Source organism: Xyrauchen texanus, chromosome 16, assembly GCF_025860055.1.
Source record: "Xyrauchen texanus isolate HMW12.3.18 chromosome 16, RBS_HiC_50CHRs, whole genome shotgun sequence".
NCBI classification, from domain to species: Eukaryota; Metazoa; Chordata; class Actinopteri; order Cypriniformes; family Catostomidae; genus Xyrauchen; species Xyrauchen texanus.
In genome coordinates, this window is record NC_068291.1 from 29,082,458 (window position 1) to 29,107,345 (window position 24,888).

At 35.4% G+C, this 24,888-nt stretch overlaps 1 protein-coding gene across 3 annotated transcripts; it reads right to left on the reverse strand.

The window, feature by feature from the left end:
• Positions 1 to 849: 849 nt before the first annotated feature.
• LOC127657097 (N-acetyllactosaminide beta-1,3-N-acetylglucosaminyltransferase 2-like) lies at positions 850 to 24,619 on the reverse strand. Of its 3 annotated transcripts, none has more exons than XM_052145747.1 (3): positions 24,554 to 24,619; positions 13,749 to 13,873; positions 850 to 5,463 (listed from the first exon to the last, which is right to left on the reverse strand). In XM_052145747.1, the coding sequence occupies exon 3, from the start codon at positions 5,443 to 5,445 to the stop codon at positions 4,252 to 4,254; it is 1,194 nt and encodes a 397-aa protein (XP_052001707.1). In that variant the 5' UTR covers positions 5,446 to 5,463; positions 13,749 to 13,873; positions 24,554 to 24,619; the 3' UTR covers positions 850 to 4,251. The 3 variants fall into 3 exon arrangements, with proteins under 3 accessions (XP_052001707.1, XP_052001708.1, XP_052001709.1); XM_052145748.1 differs by having other exon boundaries at positions 13,676 to 13,873; XM_052145749.1 differs by lacking the exon at positions 13,749 to 13,873 and having other exon boundaries at positions 24,554 to 24,603.
• Between the last annotated feature and the right edge of the window lie 269 nt (positions 24,620 to 24,888).

Consider the following 24,888-nt stretch of genomic DNA (forward strand, 5'->3'; position numbering starts at 1 on the left):
AAATAAAAGCCTATATGTTTGTAATAAAAAATATTTCTTGGAACCTTTAGCTGTCATCTTTACCTTGCACACTGGGTTTTGTAGAGCATATTCTCAGTAAAGCTGCTTTGAAATAATATTTTTTTGTGAAAGCGCTATACAAATCAATGTAATTCACATTTTTTGCTTTATATACAAACATTAATAGTGCAAAATGGTAAGGAAAAGCACTATTAAATTGATAAAAAAAAAATAAAAATTGGGAAAATTTTTATAATAATATTAAAAAAGATATACATTTTTAGAGTTTAGAAAACACATATTTTACATGTTATTCTTAGGATCATATTTGAAGTTCCTTGACATCGAAAAGTTTGAAAACAGCTGGTATAAGGCACAAAAAGCACAAAGACGCCCTCTGTTGGTTAAAAACAAAAACAAAGATGCAATTTTCTCCGCTTTACACTCCATTTGATGATCTCTCTTTTTTTATTTGCAAGAAAGAGAAGAAAAAAAAAAACACCAGGATTTATCTACCATTGAAAAATATAAAATTTGATACAGTAAAACGAACATAAAATGATAAAATAGCATTGTATCAAGTACTAAGACAGGAATGACAGAGATCCCAAAACATCAAAGTTTATTCCATTTATTATAAGAATTAATCAAAAAAAGCCAACATAGACATGACAAAATGAACAGAAATGTGCACATGTATTTAGAAAAGACTTCCACAAAGATGAATAGGCACATTTTGGTAACAGTGTCTGTGCAGTTCACAGAATGTTTTGGTAGGTGGTATTTAGGTGACAAATTATATATATATATATATATATATATATATATATATATATATATATATATATATATATATATATACATACATACATACATACACACACACACACACATCTCTCAGCATATAAATCAGTGGCAACATTTTTTGAAAACTTCCGAATTTGACTGTTCTAAACATATTTTGTTTTGGGGAAAGTAAAATGCCTGAAAGATATTCCATGTAGATCTGACTCATCACAAACAATTTCATAATACAAATAGATTCTAAAAGACACAATGACATCAACACACCAATAATTTCATCACAATTACTTCTGAGATGTACATGACAACTGTGAGCTTGTATATACATATACACATAAATAACATTAAACTAGCGCATCAAATAATTTTTACATTCAGATATCTTAACGTGATTGACATATGGACCCAATTATCACAACGCAGCACCAAAAAAAAAAAAGAAAAAAAAGAAGAAATTACTTTTTAACAGGCTTTGGTACACACATATTACAGTTGTGAAAAGCATGATGCCGAACAGGAGTTCATTTTGTTGGATTGTCTGCAGTGTTATGCAAAGATGCAAGTATAATCCATCATACAATGGCCATAGAAGAGAATCACATGCAGCAAATACAGATTTTACAGAGTTCTGAAACCTCTGAAAGCTGAAGAGATTGTGTAATAAATACCAGTGTATAAAATCGTGTACTAATAGATCATTGTGAACAACCTAGAATGTCATAAAATAGTAGTTTATAAATATAAGCTTTTTGACCATTTTTGAATACATGTAAACACTTTGTCTCTCTCATTAAACACTAGATTAGGCCATTACATGTTGTGCTTTACCATCAGCTGAGAGGCGAAATAAAACATCCTTATGGCCCTCATTCCTCATAGATGACTGAATAACTTAAAAATAAAAACAGTTGGCGCAACTATGACGCAAGCTTGATTTACCTATTCAGCGAACAATAAATGAGGCAGACCTAAAATTAGCAGATAACAGTAGTTGTAGACTGGATGGATACAGCCCTTATGGATCTAATCATGATAACCAGGCCACTTTTTAGTATCACAGCTGTGATGATGAATACCCCAACCAAAATAACAAAAAACAAGAACAGAAAAATAAGCTTTAACAACTAGTTGACTGGCTGCCTATACATGCCATTTATATATTCCATCAGGATGAAACCTGGTGGGCAATAGCATGGTTTCAGTGCCAGCATTTTCAGTTTTTCTTCAAATAAATTATATATATATATATAAAAATTAAAAAAAAATAAAGAAGAAGAAAAACATATCCTTACCGACCAGCAGGGGCCACTAACTGTCACACATTTGTAGCCATTCTATTGAAATCAGTAATCAAATAAGCCACCTCAGAAACTGTTCCTGCCTTCTTTTATGGGAGGGGGAAAAAAACAGCAACACAGTGATCAAAAGAGCAACAGGCTTAATCTGGGGTTGGAAAATTGGCTTTTGTGAGCCGCATGCTGGTTTAATTTGTTTAGTCAAAAATTACAGTATTCCTTGATTTAAAATCGAAAATGCAACCAAACAAACCTACCACTTTGTAATTTTCTATCACAACTTTTATATTATTTATTTACAAGCGATTTTTGGACTTACTTTTGCCAGAGGACACATCCTGAGAAGGTCAAGTATTTTACAAAGGATTCAAATAAAGAGATCATTAGTCAGCCTTTTCAGTAAAATTATAAGCAATATTTGGATGAGTGCATGATTTTGTATATAAAGAAATGCTACAGCAGAATGTAACACTTCAGTGGTGTGTGCATTTCTATGACTTAAGTAATATACAGCAAGGACTAGAATTGGCTAATCTGTTATTATAACAACAGGATTTGTACTTGCATTTGATTGTCTACTTTGCAAAATGAATGATTTCAATGGAACATTGACTCACCCTCATGTTGTTTCAAACCCATTAGACTGTCTTGGAACAAAAAAGGAGATATTAAACAGAATGTTAGCTTCGGTCACCATTCACTTTCATTTTATAGTTAAAAAAAGAAATGAAAATGAATGGTGACTGAGACTTACATACTGCCCATCTCCTTTTTTTGTTGCATAAGGGTGAGTAAATGACAGAATTGTAATTTTTCAGGAGAACTGTTCATTTAAGAACATATGCAGAGGTTTGGTAGGTAACCAATTTTAATCATTCAGTTTTGTTCCCACAAACACAGCTCTAAAATGATCTCTCTCTCTCAATGAAATCGGAATGTGCACTCTGTTAATATTAACATTATTAATGTCTCTATTTTCAGACTCGTTGTGCATGAAGCAGCAAGATGGTACACAATACAAAAAACCAAACACTACATTCCCATGCCAGATGTGTATGACTTTCTTCTGCTAAACACAAGCAAAGATTTTTGTAAGAATATTTCAGCTCTGTAGGTCCTCACAATGCAAGTGAATGGTGAAATGTACAAAAAGCATATAAAAGGCAGCATAAAAGTAATTCATACGACTCCATTGGTTAAATTCATATATTCAGAATCGATACAAGACAAATCAATATTGAAGTCCTTTTTTACTATAACTTCTCTTCCCTGCCCAGTAGGTGGTGATATGCATGAAGAACTCAGAGCGCTAAAAACACAAGAAGAATGAGAAAGTGGAGATGGATAGTAAAAAATGACTTAAATATTGAACTGTTTCTCACCCAAACTTATATCGCTTCTGAAGATATCGATAGAACCACTGGAGATTTATGGTTTACTTTTATGCTGCCTTTGTGCTTTTGGAGCTTCTAAGTTTTGGTACCCATTCAAATGCATTGTATGGACCTATAGAGCTGAGATATTCTTCTAAAAATGTTTGTGATAGCAGAAGGAAGAAAGTCATACTCATCTGGGATGCCATGATGATGAGTAAATTATGAGTGAATTTTTGGGTGAACTCTCCCTTTGAAGTTTGTTTCAGCACAAAAGAGCTACAGCATAATACAACATTAATCAAACTGTTAACTTACAATGTCAAATGGACCCTAGGAAAAAACAGAAACAATATCTTAAAATGATAGAGACATACAGCTAAGCTCATTAATATGTGAGCTGTCTTTTTTCATTGTGTCTTGTTCAGACCAGCTGAACTGCATTACCCATCAAATTCTCTCCAGCATCTTCACTACCAGTGTTGTCAAAAAAGCACAATATAAATACTTGTAACATTACTAGCAGAATATGTCAAGTCATTGCAATACTATGTAGGCAGAAATTGAGCCACATTTAACAAATAATATATATATATATATATATATATATATATATAGATAGATAGTATATCTGAACAGCTCTTTGTTGCTCTTGACCCTTACCATGAAATGTTTTACCATGAGGTTTGCATGTACATAATGACAATAATGATAAATCACAACAGAACAGTGATAAAAATATTTAAGCTGCCGAAACCTCAATCAGCAATCCTGAGAGCTCACTGACAGTTCAAGGCTGGGTCATTCAGCCAGGCCCAGATTTTGATCATATGCTGAGGACTTCTGGGGTGGACCAGCATCAAGCTGTTGTAGGCACAGGCATTATCACGGTATTTATCCTCGATATCAAAGGTCCTGAAGCCTTTGTGTTTCTCAGGCGCAAGGCCCAGTTTCATAAGGCACATACCAGTGTAGACATCATCAATGGGGTAGAGGGCCACCTGCTTCGAGGCATTATAAATTTTTTTGGCCAGCTGTCCCGAGAACAGGTAACCACCTCCACCTGCATATGCAGGGTATGCTCCAATGTACACGCTCTCAGGGATGAAATACTTGACCTTCTTGTTCCTGTGTGGGCCAGCATTGGTAATCACATCCCCTACAAACAGTTCCTTGGCTTTAGCATGGGAGAGATTGCTGAGGAAGTCAATGATGCGAACAGTGTTGACAAAAACATCGTCATCACCCTTGAAGATGTAACTAGCTTCAGAACAACGAGTCGTCAGCCACTCCAGGAAAAGGACTTCCTTGATGGTAAGGTTGAAGAATGTGTCCCTGAAGTCCCACTGAATAATATCCCCATGCATGGAGCACTCAAGATTGAACATCTGTGAAAGATCAGGGAAGTAGTCCTCCGTGGCTGCATTACCAAGAAGAAACAATGTAACAACTGTTTTGTTCGCAAGGCGACCAGCTTTGCCCCATGACTCACGGATCGCCTGACGTCGATCAAAGTGCGGAACTAAAGATTTAATAGCTAGGAGGAGGAAAGGTTGGTCTTTGCAGATGTTCGGCTGGTCCACCACGATGGGATACGACCTGCAACGCATATATAGCAAGAAGTCTTTGAAGCGGTCTGGAAGAGAATTGTAATCCTTAATTTGCGTGGTAACCCTGAAGTCTGGCTCACAGGTGTCAAGACTGACTGTGTCGTTGAACCAGTCTGGAACTTTCTTAATTGTTGAGTTGAGATATTCTAGATTGCGGTTGTTTATGTAGTTGAGCTGTTGTTGCTGGCGATTCCAGAAGGCATCACTGGGAGCATCTTTTGCCCAGAAACGCTTTGAGGGAATCAGCAGCTTATTCTTGTTGCCATCTCCCTTTCCAGCATTACGAGAGACTTCTACCACTATGAAGATAAACACCATTGTCATCGTCACCATGACCTTAACCTTCCTCCGAGGCCCCTGCATGGTGTCGAGCCTCACCCCCTTAACAGCAGAGACAGAAAGACAAAAATGTTAGGAACTACATGTCAAGCTTGTTATCCATGAAGTGTGACTTCAACAGAACTTTCCAGGGCCTGAATTTACAAAAAATCTTAAGGTTAAAAATAGCTCCTAACCTGACAATTTAGAAGCAACTCTTAAAAAAGTGTCACTCTTAATTTTAGGACTCGTAAGTTTTTCCATCGAAGATTAATTCACAGAGCATTTAAATGCTTCAAGTATCTCCTAAACCCACAACAACCTAGAAGTCATCCTGAGGCCTTCTAAATCCTTGAGTGAATACCACTGCTGCTGTTGTCAATCAATGTTTTAGAATATTATAATGACATTGATCTTTTAAAAAAAAATTGTGAGGTTGTTTTCATTATTGTAAACTTAGTTAGGGATCCAATTGCCTCTCCCTTGAATCGAAACAACCCAATTACAGTGGAAATAAAGGTTTGATATATTAACTGAACGTAGCCTACTATTTGGGTTAAGTATAATGAAGTTCATCTAACCAATGTGGGATCAATCTGTTTATTTTGTATAAATAGGCTACATCAAAAGATAGTGAAAAATATTAATTTGCCGTGTACGATTACAATTGCACAGAACGAATGAACCCATTGATTGCAATCTTTGCTCTTGACAGAGACTGATGGGAGTACAACCATTTCTCACAATTTTTAATATTTCGCAAAATCAAAAAGGAAATTCCACATTGATGTGGAAACATACTTGTTTCCATGCTTCCACTGTCACTTTAACAGAACCGACTCAGTTTTTCCTTTGTGTTTCCATATAAGTTGAGCAAGAAGCAACAACCTTCCATTGTCTTTTCTTTTTTGGTGTGGGTTCTTTATTATCCATAGCTATTTTATGCTTCTAGTCTTTTTAAAAGCCGGTTTATAAATATAAACTATACACTTCCCACTGCCTGTCTATAATGAATTTCCAGACAAATAGCAGTTCCCCATGTTCAAATCACTTTGGGAGATTTAAGAGAGCATGTTCATAGAATGTGACATCATCCATATAGCAACAAGGTCAACTTTGCCAGGTTCACATGACATTTTAAACGAAGCCCTTATCAGATACTGGTCAGATATCAGCCAACGCGCCTAAACGGAGTAGATAAATCTATCTCTGTATCTTTTCATGCACATATTTTATTTTGTGTAGTTCAAACAATTCACTGAACCCAACTGTTAAGCCTTTAATTTTATTTTCTTACTTTAAAAATGAAATGCAATACAACTTTATGCAAAAAAAAGATAAATCACAATTAAAAACGTGAAACTATTACATGCATATATATGCTGGAAATCAAGTGCACAAATGGCAAATGTTCAGTTAGATTGATGTAAAAATCACACTAAATATAATCTGGCTGTTCTCACTGACGGCACATTAGAAAAAATAAAATACATATACGATTTATTTACACATATGAAAGTGGTCCAGATTGGATTTGAAAATATCAGATTGAAAGCACTTGTGGCAGTTCACACTTTCAACCAATTAATCTGTGTACACACGTGGGTGATAACAAAAATCAGATGTGGGTCACACTTAGATGCGGTGTGAATGTAGCCGATTGTGAAACCAGGCGTGTCTCATGGTAAATGCAGTTGTGCACATGAACAGTCAAATGAGCTTCTTGGTCAAAATGCCCCGCTAGATGCAATATTAATGTAAACACAAACGTTAATGTATTACGTGAGTGAAGGCAGATGGGACAAAAATCTTACATCTCTCAATAATGTATATGTGCAATGTGTTAATGCAGCCTAATTGACCTGCTGCTGTTATAGGCCTATTGTTAACATTAATTAAACAACAATATTGACAAGAAAAGAGAAAAGCACTATGTTCCTTGCTGGATAAACCCAATACATTTTAAAGACAGGTCTACTTATCAAACTCTGACTACATCATTAATGTTTATTCAATAATCACACAGTAATTAGTATGTCAGTAATTTAAGAAATGTTATTTTGCATTAGATTACTCCACACATTTTTTTTTATGCTGTTAAAACTTAAAGCACTGTTTACTCTGTTCTCTATTTGAAGCAATATTTACTTAAGAAACACTTGACGGCTTCATTGTTTTTAATTTAATTTGTTAGCCTTCCATTCATCAGCACACATTTTACCTGACAGCTTCAATACGTATCTATGTATCTGCACGCCCAAAAAAGATACACTAGCATCACACAAAAAACCACAAAGCAAATTTAGTCAGATGTCAAAACATGATGCATGTGTGTTTGCAATCGAATGCTTTACTACAACATGCAAATTGCAAATGTCAACACTTTTCTTTTGACACTGTAAATTGATAAGCCAGACCTCACCATTGAGGATAAGGGCTGCAACTAACGATTATTTTGATAATTGATTAATCTAACAATTATTAGAATGATTATTCATGCTATATAGCAATTATTGCTATGTTTAATCATTAACTCTTATCCGATTATTCTGCTTGTGTCCTGACTTAAATGGTTGTATTAAATGTGCTTACTAACAATGAAAAGGACAAAATAATCTTTTAAAAATACCTCTAAATAACATTCACTGAATTAAAGGGGGAAAAATACTTTACAAGTTTAATTCAGTAAAGCAATTTACTGCAAAAAAAATCCTATTGTTATCAAGTGTTTTTGTCTTGTTTTCCATTTAAAAATGTCTAAAATTCCTTAAAACAAGATACATTTAATTGAGAAGCAGCATATAAGATATTTAACTTGCTTTAATAGAATGTATCTTAAATATGCAGCAAGTGTATTTTGTATACAAGTGTATTTTTTACTTGTTTATACTTCTGTGAGTGCAGTAAAGACAAAATATACTTATATTCAAGATCTAATCTCTAAAAGTATAAATATCGTATATGCTGCTTCTCAGGTGAATGCATAGTTTTTTTTAAACAATTTTCTTCTGCAGTATTGTTGCTAAAAAAGAAAATTGTTATTTTAAGAGTTATTAATATTTATATTGGGAAAACAAGCCAAATTAACAACAAATCAAGTACATATTTTGTTGCAGTGAATAATGGGGCGAAGACTACACTTTCTGTTCACTTAAATCCATCTTTAACTCACAAAAAAACAAACTCTCTCATATTAATAAAGCTGCGTATTGCCAATATTCTTCACGATAAGAAATGCACAGTGACATATAATATGATTCAATAAGTCACGAGTCAATAATAAGTAATAATATAGCTGCAGCAAGCGTGTGCACTCGAGGAACAAGCATCACCGTGACAGATTGCGCATCAGCCGAATGCAGTTTCAGTCTCCCCCCCTCAGATCGGGACATTCGCGAAACTCAAAGAAGAAGCACTGACTGCACAGAAAAATGCCAGTTTCGGAGTTTGTATTTAATTACATGACCTGCTTCCGTATTATTTGAACTTTAATAAAGCTAAAACGCATTAAATATAACTGCATTTAAGATGTAACGTCAGGGTGTTTTCTTTTAAAGATGCTCGACATGCAAGTTTTGCTTCAGCGGAGCGGCAGCTCCAGCTCCACTTATTCCACAACGAGAGCGCTTCTGTATTTACCTATTTTGTATTTTTGCATCATAATTCCCTCATACATTGCGATCTACATCACCTGAAGCTGTTTGGAAAGTTTTGAGTGCATCTGAACTGTGAACTGTTTAATTCTTCCTCTCTTAAATCAGGTGCAGGATGCAGTGCTGCTCTCATCATTAGAGTTTAAAGTGATCTCATGTTACATTAAATTAGATGAAATTACTATTCGACAACGAACATTTGTCAAAAATGTTTTAATGTCGACGTTGTCGATAACGTCGACTAATCGTTTCAGCCCTATTGAGGCCTTCAAATCATCAATGGACACAAATGGGGCTTTTCCACTGCACGGTACAACTCGACTTTTTGGGGGTTTTCCAATGTGGATAGTACCTGATACTTTTTTTAGTACCACCTCGATCGAGTTTCCAAGCGAGCCGAGCCGATAATAAATGTGATGTCAAAACCCTGCAGATCACTGATTGGTCAGAGAGAATCATCACTACCAGCGTCACTGAATTTTCAACATGGACCCGCTAGTTTTAAAGTTAGCTACAGTGATAGCAGTATCATTTCTATCATTTCACCACGCCATGGTCAATAAACGAGTTGCACGCTGTCCTCTCGTTAGTGACGAATGAAACTGAAAAGTCTTTCAGGAAGTGTCTCAGTTGTTGGTTGCACAGTTGAGACTCGGCTATCAACCGGACCTTCCAACAGTGTAGGGAAAAGTAAAAAAATACAATTAAAAGTGACTACAGAACAATCAAGGAAAAGTGGAAATGGTTCGACCAAATGTAATCCATCTAGCCCGGCGAGCAATGGGAGGGCGAGTGCCCTGGACTCAAACATGGCTGGAGTCCACTATGGAGGATGGTATGTTTTGTTATGTTAATGTCACAGGGCGGAGGCAATCAAGCCTCCGAGAGGGATAAAGGCTGATTGTGAATAGTTGTGCGACAGAGAGGCAGCACTAAACAGCAGTGGAAAAGCAAACTCAGAAAATTAAAGTGAGTTGAGTCGAGCCGTAACGTGCAGTGGAAAAGTGCTAAAGACATCTATAACTTTAAGGACTTGGCCCAGTTGCAAGCTTGAAGAGTGTCAGATTGTCTGTTTTCATTTTAGACTGCCAAGCTAAAAATAACCTAAATGAACCTCTTTAAATCAGTCCAGTGTGTTAATGTAGGGTGCAAGACTTAGAAAATTGTTTAACCTGACATTTAACAAAAATATAACAATATTATCATTTTAATTTCTTATGACTTCAATTCACACTTACTGAAGGCCAATATCACTGCTTCTTCCAGGTTACAAAATCAAGCATAATCTTTAAAATTAGACCATCTACAACATTTGTCACCTGCTTCATTTCTAGCCATTTATTTTCATAAGCCTTTTTCCATCGACCTGTCATTTCACTTTCACATACTCCTCCCTTTTTTCCTCTTGTTTCACTGCTTTTGCCTCCTAGCAACATCTTTGCTTTGCTGCATGTTGTCTTCAAGCTGTCAGTCTTTATGACTCCATTTATTCGAATCCCCATCCTTCTAATTAGCTAAGCTTCCCAACAGATTCCTCTTTTCTGCTCTCTCTCAGACTTCCTTTCTCTTACCTAACCCCCCTACCCCTTTCCACTCTAATTATTCCTAATCTTTGTATACCCCACACCTTTCTGTCTACATTTTTAGAGGGTAAACGACCAAGCATATCCTATAAAAAGGTGCTCTGAGTGTATCGAGTGCAGAAGTAGTCTAGCATTTCAGGTACAGCATAATGAACTCATTTAAGAGCAGCCTCTTGATCCAGGTAACCTCTGATATCAGCAGTGCATTAGACATTTTAAAGACTATTGTAGTTATTCTAAGCTCTCAAATCATACCTCATATGCCTGTATACAGAGACTTTAACGTTTTATGTGCGTAAACTGTTTTTATGATATAGCGCCCCCTTTGGATCGCCGGCGGGTCCATAAAGTTTAAGGGGTTCATTCTTACAACCTTCCTTATTTAATGCATAACCATGAACAAAAGGCCTGCAGTTATCTAATAAAAAAATTATACTAATACAACATATGTGAAAAATGCATGTATATTTTGGAGACGATAGCGGGTTTTTCCTGTTTCCAGTTCAATTGCCCAATCAACTGGATTTAATGCAAAAAAATGTTGTGCACACCACATATGAAGTCTCTTAGACTATGATCTATCCTGTGACAGAATGGTTTGGCTCAATTATGCACAAATTTAGAACAGATTGTAAAAATAGCAGAACTGAAAAAACCCAGCAAAAACCAGGGGCGGAGCTAGGGGGTGGCCAGGGGTGGCCACGGCCACCATGGAAATAATCGCGGCCACCCCACTGGCCACCCCGATCGTAATTACGATCTATTATAAATAATAATAATAATAATTTCGTAGAAATTGATCAAAAGGACCTTGATCGATCATGGCTAAACGATTACGTTCAGACTGCGAAACTATCGCGACAGTTTAATCATTAAATAAAAAATTAAAAAAAAGTTTAATCAATAAACTATCGCGAGGCAAATGTGCTATCGCGAGAGTTTCCGTAGCAGCGCTTCCAACATTCGACTGTGAAGAGGGGTGCAGCTTCGCTTTGGTGCCTGGATCAACTCGTGTTTGAGCACACAAACACATCTATTCACGTGAGTTATTAATATCAGATCAATTATTATTTTAGTTCCTTTCAACTCTTTGTGTCAGTGAAGTTGTATCAAAGTGAACAGTTAGGAAGCAGTTGGCTTTATATTAGCTGACTTGACTTGGATGCTCAGAACTATTTCCATGTTATCTCTGAATATATAAGGACATTTATTAAGTTATGTTTTTATCATGAGACATTTAATGTGATTCAACATTCCAATATAATTACTAGCCTAGGTTTTAGGTCGATTTTATATACAGCATAACAAAAACATTCTAATCTTTGTTCAATAATAGTCCTCCATTTTTGTTTGTTTTTTTCAAACATGATGTTAATGTTGAAATGTTTTGCTCAGGTGTATTTATGTCAGACAGTCAGTGAAATGTGTGGAAAATGAAAAGAAAGGCACCAGATATAGCATCCTTCTTCAGGAAGAGTAGCAAGAAGCAGCCAAATGACTCTAAGACACAGGAGAATAATAGGCAGGATGAAAGAGAGAAAGAACAGACTGACCCAGAGAGTGAGGGAGAAGAATCTCCAGAGAGCACAAGCCCAAGAGAAATGTTAGGTATACCTCCACTCACACACTTGAGTACTCTACTGGTATATATGTTTGAATACAACAAGTGATATAGAAATCAGTAATATATAAAACTGTTTAAAGTGTATGAAAACCAACTGAGACTGATTTTTGTATTCTAGCACTTTCTCAGACAGTTCAGGAGACAAACTTTGAGAATGAAGAGGAGCCAACTACCAGTAACCACGCTGACCCAATAGGACCTCCAGGTAAACTACAGTACCCATCACACATACCTTGATTATACAGGTGAAACTCAAAAAATTAGAATATCGTGAAAAAATTATAATTTTGATGATTATGGCTTACAGCTTATGAAAACCCCAAATTCAAAATATCAGAAAATTAGAATAATATTACATGAAATCAATAAAAAAAAAGGATTTTAAATACAGAAATGTCAGCCCTCTGAAAAGTATAATCATGCATATGTGTATAGTTATATATACTAAATATATTAGTTTCACTTTTTAATTTGAATTACTGAAATACACAAACTTTTGCACAATATTAAAAAATAAATAAATAAAGTGATCTTGAACATGATTTTCTGGTCCTGTTTAAACTGGTTTTTTTTTTTCAGCATTGGGAAATATGTATTCTGTTTTCAAAGTGAATTTCCTAAGTTTTATTTGATTAAATAACTTGAGGGTGAGTAAAATTATGACACAGAGTTATTTGGTGAACTTTAATAAAAATGTCATTGTAGGCTAGCTATTGTACATTATACATCATTGTGAATTTGGGCACCTACAATACTTTAAAAATTATTTTAAGGTTGGATGAGTGCCATGTTTGTTTGCAAAATTATGTTTTTTGTGCCACCCCAGAGTAAATGCTGGCCCCTGCCCGGCCACCCCTATGAAAAATTCCTGGCTCTGCCACTGGTAAAAACCACACTTTTCTTTTCACTTTTTAGTGTGTTGACCAACTGAATGCATTTAACCATTGTAATGAAGAGTAACTAAATTATGTTGCTAAATGTCAAACTGAACTTGTAAATTCCTTTTTGTTTCAATCAAATAAACACTTTATCCAAGCACAAACTGTTATCTAAGCACAACAGTTTGGCTTTTTGTGATTATCATCATTGGTCGATAGGGCCAATTGGTTTTAGCCCTCCCTTATGACTGTTTCAAAATGTACTGATAGACTTAAGTGGATAATGCACATTTTCTTCATTTTTCAAATCTTTTTGAAGTATTGTAATATACTTTTTAAAACTTTATTTTAACAAAATATTGTTTAAAATACAAGTTTAACATTTCAGCACTTTTGTATACATCTAATTTAATATCATCAAATTGGATTTTATCATATAAATTATAGCGTTTTAGTGGCCATTGACCACCTTGCTCAGTAATTATAAATATTAACCATTGTAAAACTTTTGAAATTTGTCACCCAATTTATACACACCCACAACTGAAGATGTTGTTTTCTAGCAGAAATGAGTACTCCAGGCCAAAGTGTTTGTCTGTAGGGTGTTTACCTCTGCACAGGTGAGACTGTGGTGGTTCCAAGTGTATAACGCTAAGGTGCTAGAAATTGATTTTAGCCCATACTCCGGTAGAGCAAGTCACAGAAACAGTGACTATGTGAAGAGAAAATCCAGATCTGGGGAGAAAAAAAAAAATAGTTGAATGCTGATTTTACATAGATCTGAGACTAGTTTTGCTGCTGCAAATTGTTAAAAATGAAAAAGCTTCACTTGAACATCAGAGCCAGCAACAGCAGAATAAATAGCCTGTTCACACATGGGGATTAGTCCAAAAACCATCTAAGCTGGTAAAGTATTTGCTGGTCATGCTTAAAATGACAAGCACAGAGAAACATATCACATACATGTTAGGGCTGCTGAATTATCTGGGGTCTGCGCACTATTATAGTTTTAGTTTTTTGTACTTTTCATTAACCAAGCTAAACATAAATTCCTCTGTGGCTGGTACAACTAGGCCAGTGGGCCAAGAAATTTGAGGCCGATACCGATCCCTGATTTTTAAACACTGCTGATGTTCGGTAACTGATCGGTATCTGCTGATACAGATTTTTTAAAGATTGCCCTTTGCCACACTTTTTCAAGTTATTTTATGCCCCACACAGTAAACTTACATTAACACTTCGTACAAAGGTTTCACTTGTTAACATTATTTAACAATATAACTGAAGTTAACATGAACTAATTAAATTATTGTTAGTTACAACATCTACTTAGGGCTGCTCTATTATGGCAAAAATCATAATCACGATTATTTTCATAAATATTGAGATCACGATTATTTAACATGATTACTCATTGATATAATGCATTTTTAACTGGATTTCCTTGAACTCGCCATGTAAACTGCACTGGGTAGGGGAGGAGGCTATTGTCATGAGATAATTATTGTATTTTAAATATAATTATATGGTATTCAAATAAAGAAAAACCTCCATTGCCATCATTTACAGAAGGTGCACACAAACTTCTATGGAATGAGATCTACTTATTCATCATGTTATTGCAGCAAGATCTACCATGCACATTACCAGAATTTCAGTAGTTGGTAGTGAAATTCGACGATTCTCAATACCAGCTACAAAACCACAACAAATAATAACACTAACCAATATGTTAATTATGGAAGAATCAAGATTTTTTAGTCATTATTCAAGGCTAGTAAACAGTCAGTACTAAAATAACAATAAAAAACTGAAATTAATAGAAATATGTTAAAAATGATAGAACAAAAATACATAAAAGAAAATTCTGTTAAATTCTTTAAAAGTTTTTAACAGCAGTATCAAGTATTCAAGTATACATTCAGAATGAAATGCAACATAAAACTTCTAATGCTCTTTACTGTATGATTATAAAACATTAATACTTTTTAAAGCTACTAAAGTTACCCAGTCAAGAGCAGTGAGTGTTTTCTTGTTATGGTTGTTTATTATAATGACACACTAGACAGCAGCAGGTCTATTAGTTTACATTTATACTTACAAGTCCGACATTTTAATACAAATCTGCTTATTTCTCCACTGTTTGCGTTCACTTTAGACATCACTCTCTGTGTTTACATAAATACCTCACCAAGGCATTTTCAGAAAACACGTGCAAGTTCAGCACACACGTTAATATTGTTAATAATACCTGCACACTGTCAATCAAACAGGGTGCAGCTGTTACTAGAACGCAAGCAAATAATAAAATTATGTGCTCTTGATTACTTTCAACAGCAGAATAAGCATATTAACTTTTTAATAAGTGACAGGCTTAGGCAATCACAAATGTTTCCAGTTATGCTTTCATCAGTCTTCTTATCCGGTCAGGCAAGAAACATTCTCTTTCACTTGCCCCTTCAAAAATCCATTTGTCCCAGACAAGCATTAATGTCCAGCCCCGATTAAATATTGTATTCATCATTCTCAGATAAGATTTTTTTCCTTCTGCAGTATAGCTCCTAAAGTAAATGTACGTTGTTTTAAAGGAGTTTTAGATATTATTTTGGAAAACAAGCCAAAAAAGACTGATCAAAAACGTATTTTGTTCCAGTGTATAAAGGGCTAAGACTAAACTCTCACCTTTATGCTCACTTAAATCCATCTTTAACTCACAAATAACAAACATTCTCTTCTTAATAGAGCTGCGTATTACCGATTTTCTTCATAAAATACACACAGTGAACGTGACACATACAAGTCAAAAGTTTACATGCACTTGTTTAATGGCTGAAGTAATTAAAACTTTTTTTAAACCACCACAGATTTCATATTAGCAAACTATAGTTTTGGCAAGTCGTTGAGGACATCTACTTTGTACATGACATATGAATGTTTTCCAACAATTGTTTACAGACAGATTGTTTCACTTTTAAGTGACTATATCACAATTCCAGTAGGTCAGAATTTTACATTCACTAAGTTAACGGTTAACAGTTAAGCAGCTTGGAAAATTGCAGAAAATTATGTCAGGCCTTTAGACTATTAGCTTCTGATAGGTGGTGTACTGAATTGGAGGTGTACCTGTGTATGTATTTTAAGGCCTAACTTCAAACTCGGTGCCTCTTTGCTTAACATCATTGTAAAATCAAAATAAATAAGCCAAGACCTCAGAAAAATAATTGTGGACCTTTCCCAAATGCATGAAGGTACCACGTTAATCTGTATGAACAATAGTATGCATGTATAAACACCATGCAGTTATCATACCGCTCAGTAAGGAGACACATTCTGCCTCCTAGAGGTGAAAGTAGTTTGGTGTGAAAAGTGCAAATCGATCCCAGAACAGCAGCAAAAGGACCTTTTAAAGATGCTGGAGGAAACAGGCAGACAAGTACCTATATCCACAGTAAAAGGAGTCCAATAACGAAATAACCTGGATGGCTGCTCAGCAAGGAAAAAGCCACTGCTCCAAAACTGCCATAAAAAAACCCAGACTACAGTTTGCAAGTGCACATGGGGACAAAGATCGTACTTTTTGGAGAAATGTCCTCTGGTCTAATGAAACAAAAATGTTACTGTTTGGCCATATTGAACATCGTTATTTTTGGAGGAAAAAGGGTGAGTGTTGCAAGCCGAAGAACACCATCCCAACCATAAAGCATGGCAGTAGCAGCATCATGTTGTGTGAGTGCTTTGCTGCAGGAGGGACTGGTGCACTTCTCAAAATAGATGGCGTCATGAGGAAGGTAAATTATGTGGATATATTGAAGCAACATCTCAAGACATCAGCCAGGAAGTTGAAGCTTGTCAGAAATGGGTCTTCCAAATGGACAATGACTTAAAGCATACCACCAAAGTTGTGGCAAAATGGCTTAAGGACAACAAAGTCAAAGTATTGGAGCAGCCATCATAAAGCCCTGACCTCAATCCAATAGAAAATGCATTGGCAGAACTGAAAAAGCGTGTGCGAGCAGGGATGCCTACAAACCTGACTCAGTTACACCAGTTCTGTCTGGAGCAATGGGCCAAAATTCCAGCAACTTATTTCAAGAAGCTTTTGAAAGGCAACCCAAAACATTTGACCAACAATTTAAAGGCAATTAAATTGCCAAATACTAACAAAGTGTATGTAAACTCCTGACCCACTGGAAATGTGATGAAAGAAATAAAAGCTTCTTTCTACTATTATTCTGACATTTTACATTCTTAAAATAAAGTAGTGATCCTAACTGACATAAGACGGAATGTTTTCTACCATTAAATTTCAGGAATTGTGAAAAACTGAGTATAAATGTATTTGACTAAGGTGTATGTAAACTTCTGACTTCAAATGTATATTATGATTCTCTACGTTGTGAGCCATCACGTTATAATCTAGCTGCAACACACGTGCATGAGTGACGAGTATCCCCGTGCGTGTGTTTATCAGCCGGGAGAAGATTCAATCTCCTCCCTGGTCACTTCAAGCAACTCATAGACACGTAGCTGAAGGCACAGAGAAATGCCAGTTTCTGAGTTAATTTTCATAACCTGCTTCCTTAATATTTTATCTTTAATAAAGTATGCTTTAAAGATATAATGCCAGGGTGTTTCATTGTGAAACGGAATACGGCACAATAATAGTTTTATCTCGATTATCTAGTTTTCATAATCGTTGGAAATCGTTATTGAAAATAAAATAGTATTAAATCACCCAGCCCTACATATACCATTACATTTTTAAAATCGAAAGTTTTATTTGTTAGGGTTAGTTAATGCACTATGAACTAAAATGAACAATTGTAATTTTATTAACTAAAATTATAATAAATTATGTCTGTAAAAATATATAGTTAATTTATTGTTCATGACACCTAAACATTAAACTAATGTTAACGAATGGAACCTTTTTATAAAGTTTATGCATTTTGTTTTTAACCAGTTATGAAAAGTTCTGTTGTCAATATCAAAAGGACATTGTGACATACTGACAGGATTGGGAGGGTTACTTTTGAAATGTATTCCACTACAGATTACAGAATACATGCTGTAGAATGTAATTTGTAATGTATTCTGTTAGATTACTCAACGTCAGCAACGTATTCTAAATACTTTGGATTAATTCTTCAGCACTGGTAGATTCTTTTCACTTGTTTTGACAATAAAAAGACAGTACAGTAAGACATGTTAAAAATACATTATCTGAAAAACCTAAATATCTTGTGCAGTGTTGCTTCTAAAACAAGATGTAAAACAGTTAAAGGATGGGAAAGGAGGAGGCGAGAACCGGCTTGACGATATAAATCATAGTTTAATGGAAAACTTAAAAGACAACACAAACACACACATGACGGACATGTCCGCTAACGATCTCGCTCTCCCGCACGGCCCTCTGCAGTCAGCCTTTAAACCTCACGGAGGCATAATTAGCCTAATACGGGACCGGGTGTGTAGGATCACGAACCGGCCCCGCCCTCCGCCCTGCCACAAAGATTAATCAAATTGATCTTGATTTAAGGATTGTTTTTATATTTTTACAGGAAAACAATAAAAAAAGGATTGTCCATAATTAAACCATAATATCAAAAGAAATTATGATCCAACATTAATTTTCTTGATAAAAATAAGATTGTGCCTGGTAACATGTGCATGTAAAATGGCTAGAAATAGCATTTTAGCTTAGCATAAAGCTGAAATTTACACAAGGTTTATTTCTATTTCTTCTACTCCAAACTTACTTCTTGTGAAGAAAGCGTTTCACTGTTGTTCAAACGCACTTTTGATCACATCATTTACACGTATATATATATTTTTTTAATCTGAAAGGACTAAATATTAAATTACAATAAATTGCAAAGTAATCTCTCCAGTAATCAAAATACTTGTTGAATGTAACTATTCTAATTATCAATTATTTAAATTGTAACTGAAGTGGAATACAGTTACAAATATTTTCTAATTTAAATACGTAATCCCGTTACTCCCCAACCCTTCATACTGGTAAGCAGTAAAAACCATGAGAGCATCACACACAGCAGAGACACGTTCAAAAATAAGAAAAATGTATATCCATTAAAAGCTCTAAAAATACTCCAGTGAGAAATCATTAATATGTATGATTTGTTTACTGTCTTTGGCATTTTTCTGCAACAAAATCACGAATTTTTAAGTAAATGCATGAAGCCGTTATGGTTAAAATGTAATTGCTGTGATTAGTGGTAATGTGACCAACATTAATCTAATTTAAATTGGGATCCTCACAGAATAGCGCTGAGATGAGTGACTGATGAGTTATTGAGAGCACATGGAGAACACACATGTTTGATTGACACTGAGAGTGAGCATATTGAAGGGAGTGAAGCTGCAAGTGCTCATGATCGCTCAAACAGTCTTTATCGCTCAACACAACGTCTGATTGTCATGACTCACATTATATCACGTACACTCACATTTGTATATGCATGTTTATTTGTTGTTTAATTCATTTTTATACCAGTTTGCAGTCTCTTTATCCTCTCCGTGCTCACAGTACAGCGAGTCAGAATTACTACCATAAATACTCAAGAAAATGGGCAACTTAATATTCATACACATGTCATTCTTACACATTTTTAAAAACAAACCTGCAGATTCATCTGAAAAACAGCATGTCTGAATGTTTAAATTTGTGGATACTTAGAATTGCCAAAATTCACCCTCAAGAGGCACACTTTAGCCCTATTTGTGAATCGCATCAGCAAAATCCTAAAAATGTATTTCCAGATTTAATTTATATTTTGAATAGACTCAGACTTTGAACCACACAATGTGAGTTTATGTTTTCTCTTTTAATCATTTAATGTAATTTTGAGTGTGACCATGTTTTAAGGGGAGTATGAAGTCTGTATGAAATCTGATTGTAGCAAAGCACACGCGCTTACTCAAGCTATTAACTGAGAGTGAAGCGCCGTGTGATCATGAGGAAGGATTACATCAAGATGTAGATTGGAATGCAGGTGCACAATTTATTAAATAAAATAGAAATATTTGATTATATAAAAATTCTCTCTTGCTGTTGCATGCATACCAGCAATTATCCCTCCACATGCCAATGCTAGCACACGTGCCATAGTTTGCCGATCCTTGGCGTACACCCTCGGTATACCGACTTGTTTTGCTGCTTCAGAAGTCCATAATATAATATAAACAAGCCAAAACAAATCATAAATGTATTTTGTTGCTGTGCATAATGGGGCAAAAACTTCCTCTCTCACCTTTCCGTTCACTTCAATCCATCTTTAACTCACAAAAAACAAACTCTCTACTATTAATAAAGCTGCATATTGCCAATTTTCTTCACGATAAGAAATGCACAGTGACATATATTATGATTCAATAAGTCACGAGCCATCGTGTTCTAATCTAGCTGCAACACTGCGCGCATCAGCCGGGTGCAGTTTCAATCTCTCACCCTGAGATCGGGACATTCGCGCAACTCACAGAAGAGATGCTGACTGAACAGGAAAATGCCAGTTTCGGAGTTTGTAGTTAATTACATGACCTGCTTCCGTATTATTTGAACTTTAATAAAGCTATAACACAATAAATATAACTGCATTTAAGATGTAACAACAGGGTGTTTCCTTTAAAAATCTCCGGCTCCCCATATTCAATAATGAATATACATGAATATTGTATATGTATATGGAATATTTCCACCATAAAAGATACATGAATCCAACAAGAACCAAATACAAAGAGTACAATTGAATAATAATAAAAATATAAGAAGTGCTGCCACACTTGGCTTTACAATTGAGCACAGATACCATTATATCTTCTTCTCTCATCCAACACGTCAACAACACACATCCGCAGCGATCCCCATTGGACTCAATTTTAACTGCGAGATTTGGTAAGAGATTCGAAAAGGATATAGCTGCAGACAGAACTCCAAAAAGGGGAGGGTGCTCCAAACCATCAGAAAGATATAGGGAGTTCCTAACCTAACCCTATTAGAGTTTGTGCAATCCCCTTTTGGAGAAAGAGTCAAGTAACTGGTGCAGAACAAGTACTTGATTACTCCTGCATATAAATAAAACGATACATTAAACAATGCAATCCAGTTATGTGCCTCTTAAACTGATGCCCAAGCAAGACAGCAGCTGTTGTGCAGATTTCCTGGAAGTGGAAAAATTCTCCATCATTCTATATTTCCTAAGTGGCAATGAACATTATGACAATGAGGACTGCGACTAACCAAAATAAAAAAGCATGAAATATTGCGAGTGATCCTAAAGGACACTTCTGAGGAACAACATTGCATGCCAGAAACCCTTTCTGCCAACAGCCCTTATGAAATTGATAATTTGCTTTTTTGTTTGCATTCAGTGATTTTTCATGTCTAAGCATACATCACCTGGAATGCGATGCTGTATAAAATGACTTTGAAATGCAAGCAAAAATGTGTTGTTACATTTAAACAGGTAAAATGGGTTTAAGCTAACACATTTGGGGTGCAACAGTACATTGATGTGCATTCCTTGACTCATTATGGAACTGTGTAATAAGTGTGTGGCACATCATATGGGTATCTACCCTTGTTAGTCAAATAACCCACTGACTCATGCTGATCACTACCTGGTCTTCCTGCTATTTTTGTTCACATGATTTCATAGGCCAAAGAAGAAAAACAAATATTTAATTCCTGAGGATCAAGAAATAAAAAGCCTATACATTTTTTTCACAGGCAAATTTATTTTTAACACTAAATTATAAACTTTTAAAGGCAGACCTACCCTGAACTTGGAGTTTAATAATACATGCTTCTGATAAAGCCATTGGTCCAGGTTAGTTCAACTTAATTTTTTTTAAATCGTGTTTAATAGCGGAATTCCTGGTGAAGAACTACACATGAATCAGAAATATCCATCAATCAGAAAGTCGCAAACAAACTCTGCATTGGCTACTAACACCCATGACACACCGTGTCCCTACACAGCTTAAATCTTTGATTATTTATCTGACTATTTTGCAATATATTGCTTCAATACATATGATAAATACTTCATGGGTTTGTAGTTCCTTTCCACGTGAAAACCACGAGGACCTACTAAGTAGTGTGAATTGGGCATTCCAAAAGGGGAGAAAAGGGGATTCAAAAAATAAAATAAAAAAAAACTTATACAGTCTTGTACATCCAAAATACAAAGAAAATCATTAAACTAAGCAGATACATTTTACCAATTTTAATTAAAATTTTACCTCTCAGAGACAGGCTTAATGTGTCCCGTGTCAGAAAACAAGTAAGAATTCACAAGGCCTGGTATCTGGTTTATGCAAAGCGCATGCACAGGCTTGATAAAGACATACCCTGAGAGCACGCGACCTCTTTTCAATGAGGCTAACGTTCTACACGTTTATGAAACCGAGGAGGAATGAGCCTTAATCTGAATTTCACAATAAGTTCTACATAGTCAATAGCACTTGCTAAAAAAGGAGAAGCTTTAAAAGGTTACTGTAAATGAGGCAAAAGCAATTTGCTTTCACCAGTTGATCTGTCATGCACAAAAGCTATTTGTTTAATGGCCAAGCAATTCACGTCTATTGGTATTTTAGCTCAGGAACAGATTATGAATCTTGCTTCTTGTGGCAGGGAGCATCAACATCCATTTAGTTTTTCCATCTCATGGACAGGCTGGTTAGAAACAGAAACCTAACCCTGTCTAAGAAATTGAAATCATACTTTCTATACTCCACAAATGGGAACTTAAGTCACTCTGATGTTGCCTCAGAGAAAATTAAGAGGCTGTCGCTCAGAGATTCTGCAACCACAAAAACAAGCTCATCCTGTAGAATCCACCCTACAAACTTTAAATTCTTCTGAGAAAACATGCACTTTTATGAATAAACAAACCTGCACAAAGACTGGGCTGAAAATTTATCTTTTTCAGGCTCTTCTTTTCGGTTAAAAGTAATTTGAAATCAAATCGGTTTTTAGAAACATTCCTGGAATTGGCCACTTGCTTGCTGATCTAATCCTTTTTTTTTTATTTATTTTTTTTTTATTTGACTTAGCCTAACTGACAACAGTAACAGAACAAATAATGCTTAGGGTAAAAGGAACCAGTGGTCTGGGGGGGGGGGCACAATTAAAAAATCTCATTACAAATGCAACGGGAATTTCTATAGAGGTAGAACATAAAACTAAAAGCATGAACGTCTTTTTACTTAACGTGCATTAGGGCAACTGAAATCTGATTCTCCTTTTCACTACACAAATTACAGCATAAACAACACTACGTCATACTTGTTTTTGTTTTACAGACTTTTGATTTACTCTTTCTTTCACTGTATGCAAAGGCAAATAACATGCAAACAAGAAGATAAAAAAAACAACAAAATATTGGTAAGTGTTTGGGTGACACAGTAAAAGGGATTGCTGTCAAACAAAAGCAGATATTTGACTAAACGTAGCATATAGACATTTACCAGAAACAGATCATTCCAGTTTATATCATCACCCAATGAATAGCACCAAACCAATGGTACCATATTCAAAGATGAAAGAAATTAGGACTTAATAATACAAGTTCAATCAAGTATTTTTATATTATATAGGCCTGCTAACTGTAAAACTAAATTCAACCCATGAGACATGATCAGGCATGACAAAAATAAAAAGACAGGAAAAACCTGATGTGGCTTTTAACAGTGGAAGCTAGGCACAGTCAATAGCCATTAACGTCACATTTTGCAAATATTGTATTAAATTAGCCAGTGTTCATTAAGGTGTTCACTAAAATACAGGTCTATATGATGCGTGTTTGTAGTATACACCACTTACACAACAATTAATGTAAACAGTTCATATCTAAACACACCCACTCAGTGGCTAAATTTAGACTACTTCGGAGAATCAATTTGTCTAAAATCAGCTAACGACTTTCTTGCGTATTCTGGGACGGTTTATTATTAATTTATTTCAATTACATTGTTTGTGAACCACTATGCGAAACGTTACTGTAGCTCTCACTTGGGTGACGCCGAACAGCTGCTAACAAACAACCTAGCGAACTTATTTCTGATTTCGGAGAAAATGCACATGTAAAGTACCACCGTTTAAATATTTTGCTAAGAAAGTTCAAGCAATTCAAAAAGTACTGCTGCTAGACTGATTTAGCGGATCTGCTAACATCAAAACTGATTTAGCGGATCTGCTAACATCAAAACTAACCCGTACGCACGCGGATAGTACTTTCTGTCTCGCGCTACGTACACAAGATAAAGGTTAAAACAAGAAAACACACACACACAAAACTTCTCTTTCGTTTCTTAAACGTCTACTGATACCGACCGGAACTGATGTAAGCCACTGCTTAATTTGTGTCTTTATCTTTTTAAACTAATTTTTACCTTTCAACCCCAGCCGTAAGAGTGCCTGTTCACATCCTGCTGGTCTTCAGATCTGCTCATGAAGATGAATCCCCCCCCGTTCAATGTAAAACCTCAGGGCGGGGTCAAACTTCCTCTAGACACACTATTAACATACAATCACTTTATTTACTATGCTCTGTAGATCATTGTAACGAAAATCGAATGCCAAGTGTTTGCTTTGCCTGAATGACTCATGAGAGCAATTGAAGTTCATGTGCATGAGTTTAGCTTGTTTTAGGCGTGTTTTGGGTTTGGTGCTTTGTTTTACAGCTAACCCAGATATTTAAACAGTCTCACTTTTAATGCCATGCTGG

Excerpts from the sequence above, each read along its gene's own strand:
- LOC127657097 (XM_052145747.1), bottom strand. The coding sequence starts at position 5,445 with ATGCAGGGGCCTCGGAGGAAGGTTAAGGTCATGGTGACGATGACAATG.